This window comes from Furipterus horrens, unplaced genomic scaffold (assembly GCF_987537825.1).
Source record: "Furipterus horrens unplaced genomic scaffold, mFurHor1.1.pri manual_scaffold_12, whole genome shotgun sequence".
Classification (NCBI taxonomy): Eukaryota; Metazoa; Chordata; class Mammalia; order Chiroptera; family Furipteridae; genus Furipterus; species Furipterus horrens.
The window spans coordinates 97,025,302-97,045,325 of record NW_028327182.1 but is presented as its reverse complement, the minus strand read 5'-3'; the positions used below and the strand labels follow the sequence as shown (position 1 = coordinate 97,045,325).

General features: G+C 54.9%; 1 protein-coding gene across 1 annotated transcript in view; it reads left to right on the top strand.

Moving 5' to 3' along the window:
- Positions 1-20,024, top strand: part of MCPH1 (microcephalin 1) — a 127,454-nt gene that overhangs the window by 100,873 nt on the left and 6,557 nt on the right. Inside the window, exon 15 of the mRNA XM_090258246.1 lies at positions 12,342-12,579. Within this exon, the coding sequence (XP_090114372.1) occupies positions 12,342-12,579 (238 nt within the window). The remainder of the gene's footprint in view (positions 1-12,341; positions 12,580-20,024) is intronic.

Genomic DNA, 20,024 nt, shown 5'->3' with positions numbered 1-20,024 from the left:
GGGAGGCAAATGCACACACAATACTGCGCACACGCATAGATGCTGCATCGTGCAACGGGGCCCCCGAAACCCAGGCAATCTCATGAACCCAGGGTGCCCCAATTACATCGCTAGGAAAGGAAAGCATTCTGGGCCCTCTGCACAGCTACCAGACGGGTCCGCTGGAAGGAGGCTGTGACATTGGACCTCACCGTGGCAAGGAAGGAACGCGTCCATTTTAGCATTTCAAATGCCACCGTGGATCTGCCGGGTGCTGGAAGGAGCTTCGCTCACCTCCTGAGACGGCGTGCTCCCTCGGGTCCCCAAAGAGACCAGTCGGCCATCGGACCATGTCCGCGTGGAAGGTAGAAACCTACTAACCGTGGATGGTCTTCTTACCCACGCCCGTAACATTTTTCTGGTGTATTTAATTTTATTTTCATATGGTCCAATGCAGTATCTTATTTTGCTTCTTAAATTAGTCTTTTCTGTTACCTGTATTTTATACACATATACACATACATGTATAAACACATAGGCACACTTAGCCAACTACTCATAGACACATGTTACCTATATGATCATATGTCTATGAATTCATACACATATACAATTATAATTAATGATATCTTTGATGCTACTATAAATTATGTCTTTTGAAACATTCATGTAAGCTGTACCTTTTTAAAATTATACATTTTCATCTTTCCTGCTGGTATAAAAACTCTATTTTGTGAGATGTGAGTGTTTTAATTAAGTGAACGCTGCATGGCTCAGAAACTTGCGGAGAAATCTGGAAGCAGAGAAGGTGACGAAAGAGCCTAGGATGTATTTTCCCCAGACATGGGCCGTGAACGCTGCAGGTGATGGCTTGTCCCCATGTTTCCAGAAAATTCCCAGCGAGACTGGCCCTTTCACTGGAAAAGTGAACGTGATTGCAGATGGAAGGTCACAGAATCCAATGTTCTATGAAAGAACACGCAAGTGAACTTGGGAGCCTTTCCGAGAGGCTTTGACTTCCCAACAAGCCTGTGTTCATCTTCACTGTCAAGCTTCAGCTGGGCTGCTCCGTTTGAATGCCAAGCCCCCAAGAACGTAAGGGAGCTTCGTCACCCCGATTTCCCTCGTTCACTTAGATGAGCGGCTCCTCGCGTCATCCGAGGATCCCCTTTATTAACGTCTTCATGGGGAGTTCATTAAACATACTGTGCCGTGCCGTGGAAAAGGGGGGTCTGGTTAGGAATGAAAATAAAAAACACAAGCCCGTTAATTTCACGGACGTTCTTCTTCCAGAACAACTCCTCATCCTCACCATGTGGAAGGCGCGGTTGAGTACCCAATTTCCAGCACCACTTACGAGGACTTATACTTCATGTAAAAAAAAAAAAATAGACCACAGTGGATTGTTCTGTTTCTTTCTGTTTGTAAAACATTTGACCAGGAATCTGTCTGTTCCCAAGAAAGGAGTTTTTTGCTTTCATTTTTCACTTTTTCTAATTCATCTGTGGGATCTTTCTCTTTAATTCAATAGTTAGGTACCTAAATCTTATCTCAGCAATATTTTCTTTTTTAAAAGCGTACGATTCTATACAAACTTTTACATGAATTCATGTTATTCTATCAACATTCTGCATGTCTTTGGTTGACCGTGAAACACTTGAATAGTGGGAACACTTCACATAATTTGCACTGGAACTTGGTTTAAATGAAAATTATATTTTTCTTCCCATCCTTCTTAAATGACAGGTCAGAAGATATAGGCAGCAGAAATTTTTTAGGAAAGATATACTTGAAAATTTGACTTGATTTATTACCGTAAACTATTTCCATGGACAAGATAGAGCTTCAGCCCTGGCTGGGGTGGCTCAGTGGGTTGGAGCATCACCCCAGACATCAAAGGGTTGGGGGTTCGATTCCTGGGCAGGACACGCTTTTAGGTTGCAGGTTCAATCCCGGGCCCGGGTGCGTAGAGGAGGCAACTGGACAATGTCTCTATTTCTCTCTCCCTCCCTCTCTCCCCTTTCTCTATTTCTAAAATTAATGAACATATGTATATGTGCATATATATATATTTTAAATGCAATTGATTTTTTTCTTTTGGGCAAATATGCTTTCTCTATAGTTTTAACTGATTGTTATTTCTCTGGTTGGTCATTATATGCATACTAAAACATGTACTTGAATCGTACTTATCTTTATTTTATATTTTCACTCAATTACACGCTACCTGAAAACACACGCATGCCCAGGAACATGTTTTGAAAATTATGTATTTTCCATTTTCTATAATCCTGACCTTGTTGACAGGCTTTGCATTTTGGAAGCAGACCTTCCCTTTTCAGTGGACAGAATACAGATGGAGCGCCCTGGATGATGCCTTGTGACTTAGTTGCCCTGTCTGTTTTTCTTTGGAGGAAAAAAAAAGTGACAGAAGAAGCCAGCCTTCGTCGCACTGAATTCTTAGAAGTCTGAATGGTTCTGATATATGGTTCTTTTATTGATTTTTTTGTTTTCAAATGTAATCAAACTCCTGTAACGTAGGAACAAAGAGAACCTTTCCAAAGAAGTCAGTGTGAAAAGGCGTCCCCTCCAGAGAAGCCAAGACGGGGGTGAGCATGGTCTCCTCATCGTTACTGGCAGGAATATTCCTCTCGGAATTTCAAACCAAGTGACAATACCTTCCCACGGGGACACGGGGACTTGTTCAGCCCACACAGGCTGCAAAAATCGTAAGGAGCAGAGCAGCCCCACAAGACGCCTTAAAGGATGGTTACAAACCAGGAGGAGAGTGGCAACAAACAGAAATGGGGGAGGTCACACGGGGGGGGAGGGATGTCTGAATGGATACATAGGACGGTAGGTAGTCATGAATGTGCATTTATTAAAACTCTGAAAAAGGTGACAAGTTCAAGTGGAGTCACTGCCCGTGCAGAAGTAGAGTATGATGCCAGGTGCTTGCAAGCGTAACATGACGAGATGGTGACACTGTGTGTCATGGGATGATACTGCTTGCCCATATGTGAGCTTGGTACCAAGCTGACACAAAGAGAAGTTCTAATCAGAGCAAGAGTTACAGAGCCTTGCCCTGCTAGGTCAGGTTGCAGGTTCGATCTCCGTTCAGGACGCACACAAGAATCCACCAATGACCGCCTGCTGCCTGGAAGGGCTTTCGTCATTTACCCCTGATGGGGTTGTTCACACGGTTTAATTGAAGCCTCACTTGTTGAAGCGATATTGTTCCGCTTCCACGTTACCAGAAAAGATACCGATAGTAAGAATCTGTTTTCTCTCCTTTCAGAACTTGACTCTCATTTTCATACATCTTACTCTTACGTGTTGGCAAGCTCACCATATATTGTTGTTAGGTTTGTGCCTGGAAGAAGATAAGAGTTGGGGGGACCAGGTCAAAGCCTTCATTGAAGGATGTCCGAGCAGGCGACTGAGTCCTGGAGGGCCGCCGCCCCCAGGGAAGGGATGGAGGGATTCTTGAGGGTGTGGAGCAGACCCTTAGGGGGATGGGTTACCCTGCTGGATCCTCTGTGTTTCGACACAGGTGTTGGCTGAGGTCCTGGGGGACTGCAGGTCACGGCTCCCAAGGACACAGTGACCACTGGCCACGGCCCAACTCAGAGGGCAGGTTTCGGGGCAGACGGCATGGGGTCTCTGGCCCTCACAGTCATTGTCAGTGCGTTTGAAAGTCTGTTACCACGTAAGGACACATAAGTGATACGGTCATCATTTCATTGGCCCAGTGCTCGCTTGTACTGCTCCTTATCCGTGTGTGGGTGACAACCCCACAGCATGTCATGTTCCTCAGCCGGGAGACCGTCCTTCACGCTTTGTTCCATGTCAAGTCTGACGCCGAGGAACGTTTGAGCTTCTGCGACTCTGACGCAGCCTTTCCTCCGTCCCCCTTTTTTTTCTTTCAGGGGTGACCTGTCTCATGTGCATCATTTACATCTCGTTCTTGTTTTAAAATACCTTCTGGTTTTTTGTTCAGGTTTTCCATGGTCTAAAAAAAACGGGAGAAGAACATTATCGCTTACAGAAGAACTTTTTATGCTTTAAAATGCTTGTCCGATCACTTCCTCGCAGGGCAGGGGTCTGATGATGATGGCTTCTGACTGGCGTTGTGGTTTTCCAGGTTATTGCTAGGCAGGTGATTTTGCCGTGTCACGGACATTTAGGGTACTAGGTTAATAATGAGTGTTCTAATAGTCACGTGAGGATATGTTAATTGTTTTTAGAAAGAAGGGAATTGAGAGAGACAGAGAGAGAGGCAGAGAGGGGCAGGGGAGAGAGAGAGAGAGAGACATCCCTAGGAGGGAGAAACATGGATTGGCTGCTTCCTGAATGCACCCCGACCAGGGATCAAACCCACGTTGCACGTATGTGCCCTGACCTGGAATCGAACCGCAGCGCTTTGACGTGTGGGATGATGCTCCAACCAGGACCTGCGTGTTATATTACAAGATAATCCCTCTCGGCTCTCCTCCTACTTTACGTGACACTCCACAGCATCCTCGGCCCCTTAACAGAATGCCATGCAGAAGGTTTCATGTCTGAACCTATGTATTTATGCCCATGGTCGGAACTGCCAGGCAATAAGGCCGGGAATAGCAAGCATCCCTCGGACCAATCCCGTACACCTCGCCGCTTGGAAAGTCCCCACATTCTTGCAAGTCAATTTGCAACGCCTTTTCCCAGTTTATCCCTCATTCTCCACATACCCTATTGGCCTTTTGGAGAGACGGGGAAATAGAGGCAGGTGCCTGAATGGGCCGAGAAGAAGGAGGGACTCATCGTATAAGAAATATCGTAGCTCACAACAGGCAATGAGGCGCTGTGTCCAGGTGCCATTTCTCTGGCGAAATTCAGCAGCCTGGGCCTCTCTGCGTGAGGGAGACATATGCACCTGCTCCGTGACCAGCTTCCTCTTTCCCTCTGCTTTCCCTCAGTTTCCCCGGGCTCATTAGTCCGCTCGCTCATTCGGTTCCCTCCTGCAGATGCTCCTCTACCCCCTCCCTTTCGGGCATGCAGAGTTTCACACTCTTTCCCTCTGCAGAGCCCGGCCGAATGGCAGCTCCTTGGTCAGTCTGTTGGCGTAGACACGTCCACGTTCTTCCCTATTTCCTCAGGCTCCTTGGGGTTTCTAGAATAACTCCCGTTGCCTGTACCGAAGCAAGGCAGTCAGGTGGCCACGTGTGGAGTCCAAGAACGCAGATTTGGGACCCCAAGACCATTTGGTTCTGAGGTTCCCTAACAGCAGAGACTAATTCATGAGTAAAACCTGTGAACAAAACATTTCACGTTTGGGCTGGTGGAGAAACAGGACACACTGCATCCAGACTTTACGGTACGAAACGTAGTTATACCATAGGGCCGCTGCCCGTGAAAAGGCAAGATCACCAGCAGCTAAGGATTGTTTCTACGTTTACCCGGTATTCCTCACAGAACACTTGCCTTGGTAGAGGGACCACGTATCTGGGAAGGATTGCTGGTCATACCCTAAATTCTTCAAGCCATAAAGTTCCTGACTTTCCTTTCTTTCCCAGCCACATAAAATGTTAGGCCATTCATCACTCTGACGGACTTCATGACGGTAGCCCAGGAGGGCTAGCGAGTTTTTATGAATATCTCCAGGCGATCCCTGGAAAGATGGGTGTGTTGACTTCGGACAATTCTAGAAAAACTGTCTGCGACACAATTTTGTTTTGGAAAACAGAGTGATTATTTGTGTTATTCTGATGAATCCATTGTATTTCATCTTATATTATAAAAACGTCAAAGGTAAAGAAAACCAGGGTAAATGGGTGCGTGTGATATTGAAATCACGTCACAGAAATGGTGACATTTTTCCCTTTAGAAATAATGACTCTACCATAAAAGGCTCAAGAGCCCTTTGCTTTTCCATCATAAAAGCAAAAGATAGATTTAATAAAAGCAGCCTGAAGGGACTTTGGGCACCATAATTAGCATTCAAGTGGGTTCTTTCAATTTTGTGACTCTTTAAACCCTATTTTAGATTTAATCTATTTTGTAATCACTGGTTCACAGTTTTCTTTTTCGTGACATATATTAAAACCATGTTTTTCTTTTTCCTCTTCATATTCACTAAGATAAATAACAGCATGATGTGTGTTATAAACAGTCAGATTTTGGAAACTGGGGAGTAGAGCATTGACTCAAAGTAAATTAAGGATTTTTAAGATGGGAATAGGAAATAAGAAAAAGAAACACTGTTAATTTTGTTGGGGAAAAAAAGCAAGAGGATCACTTCAAGAGAGCCGCATCTGTATTTTTATCTAAGACAAAAGCTATAGATTTAGTAGCTCTTATTCTATGATGAAAAGGTGACGTTTCTGTAGTTAAATTTTAATTGTCAGTCATGTGTCTATTTTTAGAACCCATTTCTTACCTTTTTTGGGGGGGGGATCTCACCATAATCACTATAACTGTCATTCTTTTTCTAGATGGTTCGAACAGCCAACCAAGTAGCCAATCGTGATAAAGATACATTTGTTACGCACTCTGTGCCATCAAAATCCACATCATCCCTCTCCCAGGCCCCTCACCTTCTGTTATTTGTACACGTATGTCACACCCTGTCCTTGGATGTGACTTGAGTCTTGTGTCCTGCTTCTCAACAACAGGGGACCGGAAAGGAGACAGGGTGGCACATGATTGTACGAGACTTTTTCCAGAATAAGACTCCAAGGCTTGCTTTTCCTAGAGTCTCCATTTCCCTCCTTGCTTTGTGGGAGCCAACTTGCAGGAAGTACCCAGCCCTGGGGGAGGCGCCCATATGTCAAGGAGCCAGGGCAGCCTCTGGACTTGGGGACATCTTTTCTTAAGACATTTTCTCTCTCTTGGTCTATGAATTGAACTGACTCGGTGCCATATAGGAAGCAGCAACTGGAAAAATTAAAACAGAAACATGGGAAAATCCAAATTCACATTTTAGGTGTTAGCCCTTCTGTGTTTGTCATATATGATAAATAATTTAAAGCAATAAAGACATCAAGGCTTTGAGAGAAACGATGCATGTGGTTTAATGGGTATAGAGGGAAACCAATACCTATCAGTTAGAAAATACACATAATTTCAAGCAGAGTTAAAACCAATGTTGGACTGGAACTCTTATTAGTGGACTGACTTTGGAAGTGAGAAGATGGCTGGGTACAGGGTGACCATTAGGAAGAAATGTCCCTGCCTAGATATTGTGTTCATATTTGAAGACAGGGTTGTGTCCGGGGTCCCAAGACCACCACCAGGCTGGGTGGTTCATTACAAGGAGTCCAGCATACAATCCAGCTCACAGGTACGGTGGGTCACAGCAGAACACAGAAAGCAAAGTCTGCAAAGGGCACTGTCCTTTTGGGGGATGAAGTCCAGATCCCAGAAGGATTGGCGTTGGGTACAAAATGCATCATTTACATGAGGGATTTAGGCAAAGCAGGCCTCTCTTATCCATGAAGAAATGGAGGGAATCCACCTCAAATCCAGTTCCTGGGTGCAGCCGAGGACCAAGTGCGTAAGCAGAACTTCCTACCAAGAGCAGCCTCAGAACTGGTACAGTAACTCTTGTCTACCAGGAGGTAGCTTGCTGGGTTGAGAATTTTATCTTGCGATGCCTAATGGGTAAGGGACTAGGAATGTTGTCCTGGTGTTCCAAAGGCAATTGTCTTGTTTCCCTCGAGGGGATTGGCTTTAGCTCTCTTCCTGCCATGATAATAAGATATACAAGGTACATCTGGGCTCTGGCCGCTCTGCTGGGAGTGCAGTGGCGCGTGGCTGCTGTTCCAGTTTGCCCTTCCCTGGTGACCTCTGGCCTGGGGCGTTTACTCATTTGCTGTGTGTGTGTCTTCTCCAGGGGGGTGTCTCCGGCCCATTGTTGGATCCAGGCAGGGCCTGCCGTCCTGGGACGTCCCTGACGGCCCGGCCCGTGACACGGCTTAAGCGTGTGGCCAGGCTGGGCTGCCGGCGGCGTCCGCCAGCGTCCGTGAGCACGCCGGTTCGGCTCTCCGCAGCCAGACTTCCAACTGGCGTCCGTCCGGAGTGGGGTCTGGGCTCCCAAAGTCACATCCCCACTGTCAGGCCGACCCCGACTGTCAGTGCCGCAAGGCAGAAGCCTGGGGGCCCCGTCCTGAGAGCTGCTGTCGGCTGATGCCGCGCGAACTCGGTTACTGTGGAACGGAAAGCCGAGCCTCCCGGGCCGGGTACCAGGCGGCTGTGCCGGCCCCACCCTGCTGGGCCCACCGCCCGACCCGCAACGCCACACACGCTGCACACGCCTCCTGCCCTCTCGTGGTCCTGAGCACAGGCTCTTCCGGGGGCCTTGCCCAGACCCTCCAGGAGAAATTGACTCCACCTGAGGCGGTTTCGCCGGCATGAATCCTGCCGTTTGGAAAGGATCGTTCAGTGGTCCCTGCATTAGCTGCTTGTCTGTCTCCTGCTAGACGACGAGCTTCCTGAAGGCAAGGCCGATTGTTACGTTTGATTTCTAACCCGGCACCTACAGTTTAGACACTGGGCAGTGTCCTCGGGTAACGGCAAGTCTGACTGGGAGGGAGTGACAGACCAGCCTGGGGGCCGGCCCCCCTGAGCAGAGAGATTCCGGAAGGGTGCTCTGAGAGGGTCAGAGGCCTCAAGACCGAACGAAGGTCTTTCCACTTGATGGGACAGGTCTGCAGCCACCGCGGGTCCTGGTCTCGGGCCATGGAGTGGGGACAGATGGAGGGAAGCCAGACAGTCCTGAAGGGAGGTGGCCGAGGCGCCCTGGGCTGGGTCCTGGCGAGCTGTGGGAAAGATCGGCCGAACCACCGCAGAGACCGGGGGCCGGCGGGGTGGGGAGGGGGCGGAGGGGCCGCCCAGCCCAGCCCTCCACTCCCACGCAGCCGTGGGGAGCTGCGCCCCTGCACTTCCTGTCCTGAAGCTTCAGTGCATTCCTGGGCCTCTGTGGCTTCCTCCTTGTTTACGGCCTCCAGGTATTTGCAGACAGATCTTATCTCCTTCCCCTTAGTCACCCCTTGGCCCAGCTTCCTTGTGACTCTTTTAAACTCTGCTCTTGGGTCTGACCTCTGGCCGTGCTGAGGGATATTGTCTTGTGTTTCTGGGTTTTATTGCATGCTGATTATTTTAAGAGATGCAGTAAACCAATAGGGCCTGCAGGTGTGACTTTGAAGTAGAAAAGAATTACAAATACATATATTTGTATAACCTATATAAAATTGCATGTGTGTGCACGTGTGTGTCCATGGTGAGTGTGTGGGAGTCCAGGAGACCACGTGTGACTCCCCTCAGTGGGTGGGTCCCTGCAGGGCAGGTGGCGCCCACTCCTGAGTACTGATCACAGGTGTCCCCGAGCTCCTGGCTCTCAGAACCGGCTCTTCCAGGGTCAGGGACTGGCTACTCGGAGCCTCTTTTTTTCTCACGTGGTGGCTCTGGCTCATTGGAATCACCTGGGGGAAGGGGGGGTGATTTCCACTGCCCAGGTCGCGTGTCCTTTAATTACGTCACAATGCCGGGCATTGGCCCGGCGCTAGTGCTTCTAAAGCCGCCCGGGCGGCCGCCGTCTGCAGCCCGGTCGGAGCACCTCCGTGGTAAGCCTCTGCCAGCCCGAGCAGCCACGGGGTCACCACGGAGCACTACGGCGGCGCAGGCCGGGGCTCCTTGCCCGCAGCCCCGACTTAATGGGCACGGGGCGGGCCCCCGCAGCAGGGTTGAAAAGCTGCATTGGTGATTCTGCTGTGCAGCCAGGACAGAAACGACCACGGGCCCTGACGCCGCAGGCCACCCCGCTCTGCCGGCCGCTGCTCCGCGCCCTTCCCACCATTTTGCTCCGAACCCCAACTTTAGTGTCCTCCTGGGGTCACAAGTGTCTTGCCACCCACCAGGCGGTTTTTAAAGAGTCAACTAAAAAGCTCTGTAAACCCCAGTGGTGGTTTCCATACGTGTATTTCGTCGCGACCATTGACACGTGAGGGGGAAAAGCAGCCCGGAAGCCCGTGTGGCCGGCTCGCCGGCCCGGCTGTTCGGGAGGCAAACGAGACAGGTCCCGCCGCTGAGGGGGGTGGGGCCCCCGCCGGGGCTTCCCCCACTTCTTAGGGTTGCTGAACACTGGGAAGCACGGAGTCCAGATTCATGACTTTTTTAGAGTTATTTGTGGCTTCCCAAGAGGATTATGTTCCCACCGCTCATGCCGCCTTCAGAGCGCCAATGCCGCGTTCAGAAGGCCCTCGCTCAGCCCGCACGGAGCTGTCACGTGGCCGTCTGGGAACCTTGGCGGCACTCAGGGGCGACGCGCGTGGCCCTGGCCCCGATGGCAAGTCAGGCACAGACCAGGGGACTGCTCCTTAGGCGGCTCTGGGAGAGCTGGCGCGGGTGTCGCCCGGGTGCTTTGTTTCAGCTTCCACGCGGCGAGGATGTTGGGCGCGGGTCTTTGGAGAGCCCTGTGTGCCGGCCAGGCCTTCCCCTCCCTGCTTCTGGGCGTCACCGCAGCTCCTGGTCTGCTTACCGGTGACAAGGCTGGACTCACGTCAGTCCCTTACTGCTGGGGTGTGTCCATCTGCACGCGTGCCGCTCTTAGAGATGTGCCATTTTTAGCCATCGCTCCGGCTGTGATTGAGCCGACCTGCGTGTGCCCTGTCTCTCCTGTGACACACTTACTTGTGGGCAGGTCATTTAAAACACCCCGTAGTAATGCAGGCAGACATGTCACAGAGAATAGCTGCATACGGGACCTTAACACCGTTCACTCCGACCAGGGCTGCGTGGGGCTCCGCCGTCCGCATCCGTGAGGGGCCTCTGGTCGAGGCGCCGTGCCGCCTCTGTCTGCGCTGAGACATTTGACGTGAAATGGGACTCGAGCACGTCGCCATGAATCGCTTTTACAAAAGGGACTGAGAAAAAGCCACAGACGTAACCGGCTGCGAGCCGCTCCGTGGCTGCAGGCGGAGGCCTGTCCCCTGCGGTGGCCAGTCCAGAGCCACGCCTGCGGGGACAGCGCGCACAGCTGCCCGTTCCCCTCCCGTCCGGCTCACAGCCGCACGCGCCTCAACGTGCTTGTAAAAACGTGCCAGTGGGGACGGAATGGTGCGTGCGGGAGAGAAAACTTGACCAGCCCCGTCCGCGTCACGCCCACGGTGGCACCGCAGGTCACACGGGCCCACCCTCAGGCCGCCCGGGCTCCCCGGGAGCGGTGGGGGGCACCACGTGCTCCGACTCTGCGTCCCGGACAGAGCGGCGCTGAAGCCCCGTGACAAGCAGCCTCGCGTGTCCTGTTATGTCTGTGGCGTGGCTGAGACTGGCCTGTTGTCTGTCTCTGGGCCGTGAGCTGCGCTGCACACACGTCCTTGTGTACGTCAGGGGTGTTTTTATAGGTTAAGTTCCCAGATGGGTTTGTGTTTCCAGTGCCTAAATCTTGGCTAAGCTTTCCCAGAAGTCGTTTTACTTAGGATTGGGAAGCCTGCGTGCGGCCGCACTGAAGTGTTCTGACTCGATCCATTAACATTGGGGCTATTTTTTTTTAACAGTAAGATTCTCTTTTCTTAAAATTGAGAGCAGTTCAAACACCTTGTGGGAGAACAGTCCGTTCTTTCTCTGACTTTGTCAGCGAGGCGGGCTGACCACGACAGTCCCCGCTGCCCTCCCCGGCCCAGCCAGCCCCTGCCTTGCTCTGGCCAACAGCAGTTCCCGCCGCTGCCCCCCACCAGGTCATCCTCCTCTGAGCAGCACCCCGATCTTCTTCCCCACAAACGTCCCATGAAAACCCCTGATTTCTCTGAGCCAGTGACCTCAGACATGCGGTTCGACCATCAGGGACAGAAGCCAGGCATCACACGCACTTTGTCCTGAGTGAGGTGCGTGTCCAGAGTGACCGGGCCTCCCCGCCGTCCCCAGGACCTCGTCAGGACAAAAGGAGCGCAGTTCCATGTCCTGCCCCCGGAATGCCCCTCCCTCCGGGACGTGCCCTGCCCGGGAGCCACTGGGGGACTCCATTCCGTGCCCCCCCGAACCGTGGGCTGCGCCGAGAGCCCTGCCCAGGCCCGCGCCCCAGAGTGCTGCGCGGAGCCCGCGCCCGGGGACGGGGGGCGTTCAGGGAGCGCCGCAGGGTGGCTCGCCTCACTCTCCAGCAGAGCAGCCGCGGTCTGTGTTTGGGGATAGAATTTGGAACAATTCAGAGGCCTATACCTTCTCCTTTTCCCTTTTCTTTTTCTGCCTGTAAATTGTTTGCCTGGAGTTCTGCTCGGAGATTGCTTCAGAAAACGTCACCATCCATGTCACCGTGTGCGGGGTCCTCAGAACTCAGAACTCACCCGGGAACGTGCCTCGCGGCCTAACCCTCTTGTCTCTGCCCACAGCTCTGCCGCCGGGAGCGCCACCTTTCCGCGGGGCAGCGCCAGGGGACCCTGTTTGCCGGTCAGCCCGCGATGTTCATCTCCCCGGCCAGTGACCCTCCCAGAGCCAAGCTCCGGGAGCTGGTCCGCCTCTGCGGGGGTCAGGTCACGGGCGTCCCCCACCAGGCCAGCATCTTCATCGGGCCCTGCCCAGGGAAGAAGAAGGGGACCGCCACGCACCTGTCGGAGAAGTGGATCTTAGGTAGGAGTCTGCTCGGGGACAGCCGGGGTGCTGCGGGGTGCACGGGAGGTGCGGAGGGGCCTTCCAAGGCAGCAGCCGCCCCCCGAGGGCGCGGTTCTGTAACTGGGCTGGGTTCTCCCCGGGGAGGCAGCTCGCCCACCCACGCCTTCCACACGCCTGGGGCCACACACCTGCCCGCAGAGAGCCCTGCCATGGTCCCTCGCGGCGGACATCAGCGGTCCTGCTTTCTACTCTCAGCCCAAGTACAGTTCACACGGACAAGGGCGTCCTCTGAGCCCAGGCCACCCAAAGCCGCCCCACAGCCCACGGGCCTGTCCCCCTAACCCCAGGCCCTGTCTCCCCGAGCGCCCGCTCTGCCTCCAGGGGCCGGGTCTGCCCCTGGCACCTCGATGGCTCTCGGGCTCCCAGGGGGGCCGGTTAGCTCCGCAGGGCCCGCGGCCTTTGTCTCGTGCGTGTGGCGTACAGGCCTGGCCTCAGGTCACAGCACACAGTGGTGCCAGCGAGTCGCTCGTCCCTGGGGGGGACAGCGTGGCAGGAGATCTGCCCGGTGTCCAGGGTGCTGGTGTGCAGGCAGGAGGCCGCCAGGACACTGAGGGGACGCGCGGCCGGTGGCGGTCCTGCTGTGACTGAGGCGCATGCAGCGGCGTGACCGGGGGGCGTTACCTTGGGGATGAATGTCACTGTGCCTCTTCGAGAGCTGATGACTGTCAGTCTGCAGGGGTGGCCACTCCCACAGCACGAGCGTTACTCTCAGCCCTGGGGCCGGGGGCCGGCGTCGGTGGGACGGTCCCCGTCTGCCCTGGCATCTGCTGTGATGTCCCCCCGTGTGCCAGCTGCCCTGGACTCTGTCCCACCCCAGTGACCTCCTTCTAACGCAGCCACCTCCTGAAAGGCCCTTATCTGCGAACACAGTCCTGTGCCGAGGTGCTGGGTGCCAGGACTCCCACGCGTGGATTTGGGCTGAGAGGGAGGGCGGGGGCGGGCATGGCCCACCCTGCAGCAGCGATGCCCGGTTTCCGCCCTGGGCCGCGGCCCGCAGCGGCTTCGCAACAGCTGAGAAGTGGATTCCCTCCCTCCCCCCACCCCCTGTCCCCTCCACCTCCTCTCCAGTCTGCTCCCCATTTACGTCCCCTTGTGTCTAAACCACAAACTCTGGCTTTTCTCACCCCTTCCCAGACATCACCCCAAAACAGAGGAGACGATATCGCATCTGTCCGAGCTGCGTTCTTACGTAACTACAGACAGTCTCTGAATGACCTTGAAATGGCTGGGGGTCACCTCTGACATCTACCTGATGCAGAGTCACTTATCTGTTGCCTGGAAACTAATTTTTAAAAAACCTGGGATTTCAGCTGCAATCCAGAAAGCCAGGAGGCTGCTTACTCTTTTCTAAAGGCCAAGGACGTAACCTTCCGAACAGCCTGAGCTCTGACACAGGGGCTCTTGCTTGGTGCTTAGAAAAGTTCACGTATCACAGTGAGGCGGGCGGGGCCGGCGGGACCGTGTGCAGGGGCCGCAGCCGGCTCGCAGGGTCTGGAGCCCAGGGGGGTGTGGAGGCCGGAGGCCAGAGTGGACACGCGTTCCCTCCGGGTCGCTGATCTCTGTGCCGGCCCCTCCCGGTCACCCTGTCTCTGCACAGGCGGTGCCTCTGGCGGCTTTGGCCAGCTCTGCTGCGGGGACTCCAGGAGGTGGCCGTCCCCAGCTGGAGCCGAGGCCGCCTGTCTGCAGGGCGCGTGGGGAGCTGTCAGCGCCAGAGCCGGGGCTGCAGCCGGGGGCCAGTTCCCTTCCTCTCCTGCCACTCATGTCCCGCGTCTGCCACTGACCGTCCGTGCCCTTGGCAACATCCGGGTATTGTGTGTCCCTGGCTCTTGGTGTGGAGAACCCTCACCCGGAGATGAGCCCCGACTCGCTGGCCACTGTCCTGTCCACCCTGGGTCCCCTGCTGCCCCGTCCACACTGGGAGCCCTCTGCGCAGAGGTGCGTGAAGCTGTGCGGAGCCTCCGTGGGCTCCTGTGTGGGAAGTAGCCCTGTCTCCTCCTCCTCTGCGTGGAGAAGCTTGCAGACACCAGCTGCCTTCGAATGAGCTGCTGGCCCAGTCACGAGTGTGTTCCCCAGCTGTCCCCAGAGTCCCTTTTCCGTGAAACAGCAGGATGCTGGGGCCAAGATTCTGGATGAATCATTCAACCAGAGGGAGAAGTGGGGATTTCTGAGAGACAGGCTCTTCTGGGCGCTTGAATATGAATGAAAATAAGCAGGAAAACAAACACTGAGTTCCTGGCACCAGGAAGTGAGACGTTGTTACCTTTACCTGGCGCTGCTGACACATACTGTACTTGAAAGCGTGTTCCAGGAATTGCATCCTGCCCCCCACGCCCCCGGACTACCTGGCGTCTGATTCCTGTTCTGCACCCCAGGAATGGTGAGCCTGGGACAGGGTGCCACCCCCGGGCGGGCTCTGGACCCGTGCGCTCCCCGCGGGCGGCTCGCAGCTTGTGAGGCTGGAACCCTTCCCGGTCACTCTTTCGTCCCCTGTGGGTGTGAGTGTGAGGACGGCTGGTCTGGCCTTCCTCACACGGCAGGTCTCCAGGCTCAGGCGCCCATTTACTGTCTGGGCTCCGTTCAAGTGAAAAGACACAGTTTATGCTGCTGTGGGAACATCGCATGATATTCTCAGCCGTGTTGCCAAAAATTAAATAAATAAAACGTGAGCCTGGGCATGATTCCTCTATAGCTTATAGAAAGCATGTGGTTTGAATGTCTCCCCACGCCGAGTTCCCAGGGAGCGATCGCTGATAGCACCGGCGTTCGCACGCCAGTGTGGGTGGTGGGTCCTCCGTGCCCTGAAACGCGGGGTCTGGGAGCGGAAGGCCTCACAGGAGCTCCCCGGGAGGCGGACGTGTCTGAGCTCCGCAGGCCCCGCTCTCACCACACAGATGAGGACGCGGGTGGGAGCTGGAGCCCAGCCCACTGCAGAGGACGCGGAGGAGGACAGGAGGCGGGTCCTCTCCGGGCCGCCCCTGGGGACTGCTGATCCCATTCTCACCAGGCAGCCGCAGCACAGTGACCGTGGGCCGGGTCCCCTCCCGCCTCATCCTCACCAGCGCAGGGCGCTTGCTGGCTTTCTGAAAACAGCCACTCTCACGGGCGTGAGGTGGCATCTCGCTGTGGTTTGGGTTTCGTTTCCCTGCCATGTGGCATTGAGCATTGGTTCGTGCACCTGTCGGCCACCTGTGTGTCCCTCTGGAGAAGAGCAGAAGGAGAGCACGGTCACTAATGTCGTGGTGAGTTCGCACGGTGAGAGGTGATAATACAGTTAGCGGGGGACCCCGCGTGAGCTGTAGAAACGTCCAGTCACGATGTTGTACGCCTGATACTAACGTAACCAACGTAAGACTGTGTACCAACTAGGCTTCAGCTAAAAAAAATAAACCAAAAAAGAAGACAGAGAAAAACAAAAGTGATTGGCACTTTAAGCTACAATTTCAGACAATAAGACGGTAATAATTATTTTTCTTTCCAGTTGTTACCACAGATGAAACCAGGAGAAAAGTGAACAAAGACTAGAACAGACTCAGGGAATTTTACACTTTCAACATCCCATGTGTTTAGGCCTCTTGTTTTAATGGATCATTTCTGTGGATTTCCTTTTAGTTTAACCACCAGCTGCCCGGACGCTGCCGAGCACGTACCATGGGAGGCCGGGGAGGCCGTGCCCAGAGCGTGGGCTTCTCAGCCGCCCTCCACGTCTGCGTCCCGGCGCCAGGCGGTTCCTGGTGTTTCCAGGCCTGTCTTGCTTGGCTCTCCTTCCTCCCACTGATCCCCGTCACTGCGTGTGAGCACTTCGGCCGCATGAGGGGCGGGGAGCATTTTGAAGGCAAGTGAACTGGGAAAGAAGAGACCCTCCTTTGCACCTGCCGGCCATGGGCCTGCGGCCTCACTCACCGCCGTCGGCCGCGCACACGGGCCAGGACCTCATGCCCTTCCCTGGAGGTGGGGTCGTTACCGGGGACTCAGCCCGGCCACTGAGATCTGAGCGGGGCCACACGGTGCACGGAAGGCCCCGAGTCCCCAGTCACCTGCCTCGGAGCTCAGATCCCTCCTTTGTGAGCCTCCGGCTGCGACGCTCAAGCCAAGCACGGGGAGAGCAGGTGGCTTTCCCCGGTTTGTGGGAACAGGAGAGAGCAACCGGGTGAAGCCGTTTTACTTTATGATCGGTTTCCCTTCGACACTGGTGCCTGCAGAGGAATGAATGGACCGCAGCAAAGCGACCCTGGAGAATGCGGGAGAAAACCAGTGAGGGTGGGCACAGTTGTTAACAGCGTCAAAGCAGAGGAAAAAAGACTTTTTGAGAGGGAAATAAAAGCTCTTTGGACGGTAAAGAAATGGCCGTCAGGCGCTAACGGCACTGAAGGGAGGAAGGGAGGGGGCCGGGGAGCAGCACTGAGGACGGGGTCGGCTCTGCAGCGGCCGAACAGCAGGGGTGGTTGAAACGTCAGGCTGCCCGGCGAAGACCCGTTACCAGTGACTATGGAAGCGGAAACGGGCCAGTGGGTGATTTCTGGAGAAGTGTCACCAGACTGATTCAAGAAATAAGTAACCTGGATGATTTCAACCCCTTAGAAACTGAGCTGTCATCAGCAGCCCGCCTCTCACCGCCCATCAGAGGACACCTGCACGGAGGGGCACCGCAGACTGCGGGGCCGCAAGCCCCCGTCTCCCCGCAGAAACGCCGCGGGGTGGGCAGCCGTCTGAACCGCGGGGCAGGAGCTGATCACCTCGGAGGCCAACACCCGCCTGGGACGCGCGCGCACAGACCGGGCCAGGTTCACGGGCGCGGGACGGCCACTTGGGCCTGACAGCCCAGTTCCTGGTGTCCTCCTTGCGCGTGGGCCTTGTTCGCTGTGCTCTGTCCGGGGGACCCCGGAAGGACTGGCCGCGTCAGGCCGGAACGCATGCAGAAAAGGCTCTCACCTCCCCGAACGCCACGAGGTGGGCAGCGAAAGGACAATCAGATAGTCAGGCCGCGGCAAAGTTCAACCCTTCGTGCATCAGAGAGCACTGTCGGCCAAAGGAAAGGCCCAAAGAAATACGAAGGACGTCTGCACCTCAGCAACAAAGCACCTGGTTACAAAAATGGGTGAAGACCGGCCTCGACACCTCTCCAAAGATACACGGCTGGCCCACAGCACCGGAGAAGACGGTCATCCTCACGGTGGTCGGGGAAATGCAGATCGGAGCTGCGCTGGGAAGCCCGCAGAGCCCCACTGCCACGGCCACTGTGAACAACGACGAAACTGGAAAACAGAAAGTGGCGGGTGTGGGGAGGGCGCGGAGACCCTGGGGTCTCGTGCACGGTTGCTGGGACCGTCGACTGGCGCGGCCCCCGTGGGAACAGCACGTCCTTCCTGGAGAAATGAGACCTGCAGTTCCACTTCTAGACGCGTCCCCAGAAGAACTGAAAGCGGGGACTCAGACACCTCTCAGCACCCCCAGCACCCAGAGTGCCATTCACAGCCGCCGAAAGCTGCAGGCCCCCCCGGTGCCCGGCGGCGGAAGGAGGCACACGCGGAAAGCGGTCGTCCGCACGTGGTGAAGCATTACCAGCCTGAGGGAGGGGACCTTCTGTTACGCAGCGACATTGCGTGAGACGAGCCAGGCACCAGAGGGCAGGTGCGACTCCACTGTGACTCACCTGGAGCGGGCAGCGTCCTAGAGACGGAAACTGTGACGGGCTTCCAGGCCGGGGGGCGGGCGGGGGTGGGGGTTACTGTTTAAAGGGCACAGCGATTCCGTCTGGGGCCGTGCGCAGGTTCTGGGGAGGGACCGTGCCGCTGACCTGTACGCTGACGGTGGCGAGGTGACGTCTGTCCCCCCCAGGAAAACGTTCGTCAGACGCCTTCTCTGCTTTTAATAAGTGTTCCCAAATGTTACAGCTTATTTCAAAGAAGAACGGAGAGGGAAGCTAATCACCTCATCTTACGAGGCTACTTTACCGTGACCTCACACTGTTTCTTTTTAAAGTGTAGCCCAGGCTCGTCTCTGAACATGGATAATAAAATATTAACAGATTAAATCCAGCCGCGTATTAAGGAGCACGTAACTAAGTGGGGTTTAACCTGAGGATTAAGGATAAATGGCATCATTACATTTTTTTTCTGATTCCTTAGTTTTCTCAGTAGAGGTTAAGAAGCAGTAGAGAATATCCAGTGGCTAGTCACGATAAAAATACATGTATTTATAAACTAGGACTAGAAGAGAACTTTCTTAACCTGATGAAGTGTATCTATTTTTTTAAAAAAATACAACATATATTTTAACATTGAAAACCTTAGTCTAAGATTTCAGTCAGGTACAAAATACGTACATGTGGCCACAGATCCCTTACTTTGCAACAGTTCTCAGTTTCTACTCGAGGGGATAAAACAAGAAACAAAGTCGAAGGATTAAAAGGAAGGAAGGAGTCATCTTATTTGTGTTTGATACAATGACCTTCCTAGGGAACCCTAAGCCTAACGGCGAACTCAGCGCGGTCGCTCCTGATGAGGCCCGTTCACTAAAGGCATCGGCGTCGCTGTGCTCAGTGGACGGGAAACGGGCCAGAGAGAGTAACTAACAGTGACCCAAGCCCGGAGTTGCTGGCACTTTTCGAGAGGGAGGAAGAAGAGCTGGCGCGCGAGGGGCCCCGCAAGCTTCGGCTGCCCCGCCTGCGGCCCGGCCGGCCCCCGGTGCCCCCGGAAGCGCGTCGGATACGTGCAGGGCTCCCGCGGACGTCCGAGCAGAAATGGGGGCTGAGAACCGCTCTGCCGTTAGACACGCTGTGTCCTTCAGTTTGCACGGGCATCGGGCCGTTCGTTCACGTGACAGACCCCTGCTCGGCCCCCGTCACGCGCCAGCCTCTCCTGGGCACTGCCGGGTAGCAGTGGACAAGGGACAGGCCGGGTTGGCCCAGCAGGACTCACAACCTGCAAAGACAGCCAGCAGCGCTTCTGGACGTCCGGACGGCGAGGGTTGCCAGGGAGAAGCAGGGCGTGGCTGTGACAGTGACAGTGAGGGGTCTCCTGGCCCCTGCGTTTGAGCCAAGGCCCAAATGAGGAGCAGAAGGGTGGGGGGGTGCCGATCTAAGGGTCTGACCTCTCAGGCCAGGGAGCGGTTGGGGGCACGGGTGAGCATGAAGGAGAGACGGGGAGTCCAGAGTGGCTGAAGCTCCATGAGGGGACCGGGTGGTAGGAGGTGAGGCCGGAGGAGTCCCAGCACCTGCCCCTGCGGTCTGCACAGACGATGGGCAGACGCCTGGTTCTGTCCCAACGGCAGTGCAAGTCCCCGGAGGATTTCAAGTGCAGGAAGTGGGTCAGACGCGAGCGTCGTGAGGGCTCCAGGGGCCGGGCGACCCTCATTCCACAGAACAGCACAGGCGGTTGCTTGATCCCACGGTATCTGCCCACGAG